Raw genomic sequence first — 3,787 nt, 5'->3', positions numbered from 1 at the left:
CGGGGCCTCGGGCACCTGCACACGCGTGTGCCCCGTCCCGGACACGCCGGGTCCCTGCGTGTGCACGAGGGGACGGGCGAGGCCAGCACACGCCACGGCCCCGTGTCCCCGCACACGCGTGTCCCCACGGGTCCCTGTGTCCCTGCACACGCATGTCCCTGCACCCATATGTCCTTGCACACGCGTGTCCCTGTGTCCTGCACACGTGTTCAGCACACGCGTGTCCCCACGGGTCCCCATGTCCCTGCACACGCGTGTCCCTGCACTCATGTGTCCTTGCACACGCGTGTCCCCACGTGTCCCCATGTCCTTGCACACGCGTGTCCCTGTGTCCTGCACACGTGTTCAGCACACGCGTGTCCCCACGGGTCCCCATGTCCTTGCACACGCGTGTCCCCGTGTCCCCCCAGGCACGTGCACGCCCAGGACACGCCAAGCCCTCGTGGTGCCCTTGACGTGTGCGGGTGCAGGGGCCCAGGCGTCCGGGAGGGGGGGGTCAGACACCCAAGGGAGGGAGAGAAGGAAGGAAGAAGGGATGGACAGAGGGATGGAGGGAGGGACGGCAGGACGGACAGATGGACGCACGGACAGAGGGAGCGATAGCAGGACGGAGACGGAGGGACAGATGGATGGAGGGAGGGACAGTCAGATAAAGGGATGGTGGGACAGACAAAGAGACGGATGGGGATGGACAGATGGACAGGGGGACGGATGAATGGACGGACAGATGGACAGAGGGACAGACGGAGGGACGGCAGGATGGATGGACGGACGGATGGATGGAGGGACGTTGGGATGGATGGATGGATGGAGGGACGGTTGGATAGAGGGATGATGGGATGGATGAACAGATGGACGGTGGGACGGAGGGACAGACGGGCGGAGGGACAGACGGGCGGACGCGCGGGACTTACTGGGGAGGCAGCCTATCCGCACACAGTCTGGGGAGAGAAGAGAGGCAGCTTCAGAGCCGTCGCGGAGCCGCCGCCGCCGCCGCCGTCGCTGCCGCCGCCCCGGGGACGACCGCCGCGAGGTGGCCGCTGCCACCGCCACTGCTGCCACCGACTGCCACCGACTGCCGCCGGCACCGCGCGCGGCTCCGCTTGGGGACGTGCAGCGCCGTGCACGGGGGACTGGGGCTGTGCAGCGCCGTGCGCAGGGGCAGATTGGGGCTGTGCAGCGCCGTGCACGGGGCGTCGGGGATGTGCAGCGCCGTGCACAGCACAGGCCCGTGGGATGTGCAGCGCCGTGCACGGGACATCAGGGCCGTGCAGCACCATGCACGGGGCACTGAGGACGTGCAGCGCCGTGCACGAGGGACTGGGGCTGTGCAGCACCGTGCACAAGGCATCAGGGCTTTGCATTGCTGTGCACGGGACATCAGGGCTTTGCATTGCTGTGCACAAGGGACTGGGGCTGCGCAGCGCCGTGCACGGGGGACCAGGATTGTGCAGCGCCGCGCACGGGGGCTGATCAGGGCTGCGCAGCGCCGTGCACGGGGCACTGAGGACGTGCAGCGCCGTGCACGGGGGACCAGGATTGTGCAGCGCCGCGCACGGGGGCAGATTGGGGCGTCGGGGGCGGCTCGGGCACCGGGCGGTGGCGGCGGTGGCAGCGGCAGCAGGGGGGTCCCGGCCCCGGCCACCTCGCAGAGCCCAGCCCGGGGATCCAGGGGGGATCCAGGGGGGATCCAGTGGATCCAGGCTGGGCCCCACGGCAGTCGTCAACCGCATCGGGGCGGAGAGGGAAACGCGCCGGGACCCCGGGGGGATCCCCGAACTCATGGGGGGGGGATCCACAGCCTGCAGGGGGATCCCCAATCCCGGGGGATCCCTGATCCGGAGGGATCCGCATCCCATGAGGGGATCCCAAAACCTGGGGGGGGGATCCCTGACCCCATAAGGAGGATCCCTGATCCCAAGGGGGATCCACATCCTGCAGGGGGATCCTCAATCCCAGGGGGGATCCCTGAACCCAGGGGGGGATCCCCAAACCTGGGGGGATCCGTGAACCCACGGAGGGATCCGCATCCCACAGGGGGGATCCCCGATCCTGGGGGGATCCCTGAACCCAGGGGGAGGATCCCCGATCCAGGAGGGATCCACATCCTGGGAGGGATCCCTGATCCCATGGGAGGATCCCACATCCCAGGGGGATCCCGGATCCCGGGGGGTCCCGGCCGCGTGTCCCGGCTGGCAGAGCCCGAGGTCACAAAGGCTCCAAAACCGGGGACGGGGCAGGAGGAGGAGGAGGAGGGAGGGGAGGAAGGAGGGAGCGGGGCGGCACCCGCGGGTGCAACAGGAACCCGGCCGGGACGGGACGGGACGGGGGCCCCGGTGCAACGGCCTTGGGGCCCCTCGTGCAGCCGTGTTGCACGGGGCTCCTGGGGGTCCGTGCACCCGCGTTGCACAAGGCTCGGGGGTGTTTGCACACCTGCGTTGCACAAGGCTCGGGGCCCCTTGTGCACCCGCGTTGCACAGGATTCGGGGCCCCTCGTGCACCCGCGTTGCACAGGATTCGGGGCCATTTGTGCACCCACGTTGCACGGGGCTTAGGGGTGTTTGTGCACCCGCAGTGCAACGGCCTCGGGGCCCCTCGTGCACCCGCGTTGCCCAGGATTCGGGGCGGTTTCGGGGCGGTTTCGGGGCTCACCCAGGTTCACAGTGAGCTTCATGCGGCCGCCGTCGAGCTCCAGGCGCAGGGTGTCGGCCGACTGGCGCGACGTGGTGGCCAGCACCAGCCCGTAGGCGCGGGGCGACATGAAGCGCAGCGCCACGTCCTCGGCCTCCGTGTGCGCCGCCCCCGGCACCAGGATCTTCAGGTACATGCTGCCGTCGTAGCTCAGCACCGCCGCCTCTGCGGGGCCCCGCCGTCACCCCGGGGCCCAGGCGTCCGGGAGGCTCCCGAGGGGCCCAGGCGTCCAGGAGACCCCCCTGAGGGGCCCAGGCGTCCGGGAGCTCCCCGAGGGGCCCAGGCATCTGGGAGGCTCCCGAGGGGCCCAGGCGTCCGGGAGCCCCAGCTCCCCCCTGCAGCCCCCTTCCTTCCTCCCAGGGGCCCAGGCGTCCGGGCCCAGCTGGGCCCCATCTCGGGGTAACGAGGGGCTCGTTAGCAGCCGCTCCGCTAACGAGGCTCCTGCCCAGCCCCTCAGTGCCCTCACCTGGGGCCCGGACGCCTGGGCCCTCGGCCGGGTCCCATCGCCCCAGGGGGCCCAGGCATCTGGGTGCCCCCCACTGCCAGGGGGCCCAGGCGTCCGGGTGCTGCAGGGGCCCAGGCGTCCGGGTGCCCCCCACCCCCTCGGAGGCCCAGGCATCCGGGTGCCCCCCACCACCCAGGGGGCCCAGGCGTCCGGGTGCCTCCCACTCCTAGGGGGCCCAGGCATCCGGGTGCTGCAGGGGCCCAGGTGTCCGGGTTCCCCCCACCCCCAGAGGGGGCCCAGGCGTCCGGGTGCTGCAGAGGCCCAGGCGTCCGGGTGCCCCCCACTCCCAGAGGGCCCAGGCATCCGGGTGCTGCAGGGGCCCAGGCGTCCAGGTTCCCCCCACTGCCAGGGGGCCCAGGCATCCGGGTGCTGCAGGGGCCCAGGCGTCCGGGTGCCTCCCACTCCCAGGGGGCCCAGGCGTCTGGGTGCTGCAGGGGCCCAGGCGTGTCCCCCCCCGCCAAGGGGCCCCGGCGTCCGGGCCCACCTGTCTCGCAGCGCGGCCCCAGGTAGCCGGTGGCCAGGCAGTCGCAGACGAAGCGGTTCCAGCCCTCGCGGCAGAGGCCGCCGTGGCGGCAGGGCCCGGCGGCGCAG

General features: G+C 71.7%; 1 protein-coding gene across 1 annotated transcript in view; it reads right to left on the bottom strand.

The window, feature by feature from the left end:
- The window catches only part of LOC112962726 (neurexin-2-like), a 33,483-nt gene that overhangs the window by 9,558 nt on the left and 20,138 nt on the right, over window positions 1-3,787 (bottom strand). The window contains exons 9-11 of the mRNA XM_026059164.1: window positions 3,681-3,787; window positions 2,653-2,856; window positions 915-941 (exon numbers count right to left, since the gene is read on the bottom strand). Of these exons, the coding sequence (XP_025914949.1) occupies window positions 915-941; window positions 2,653-2,856; window positions 3,681-3,787 (338 nt within the window). The remainder of the gene's footprint in view (window positions 1-914; window positions 942-2,652; window positions 2,857-3,680) is intronic.

This window comes from Apteryx rowi, unplaced genomic scaffold, assembly GCF_003343035.1.
Source record: "Apteryx rowi isolate R43461 unplaced genomic scaffold, aptRow1 scaffold_1521, whole genome shotgun sequence".
NCBI lineage: Eukaryota > Metazoa > Chordata > Aves > Apterygiformes > Apterygidae > Apteryx > Apteryx rowi.
Note: the sequence above shows the minus strand (reverse complement) of the source record. Positions and strands in the feature narration are given on the sequence as shown.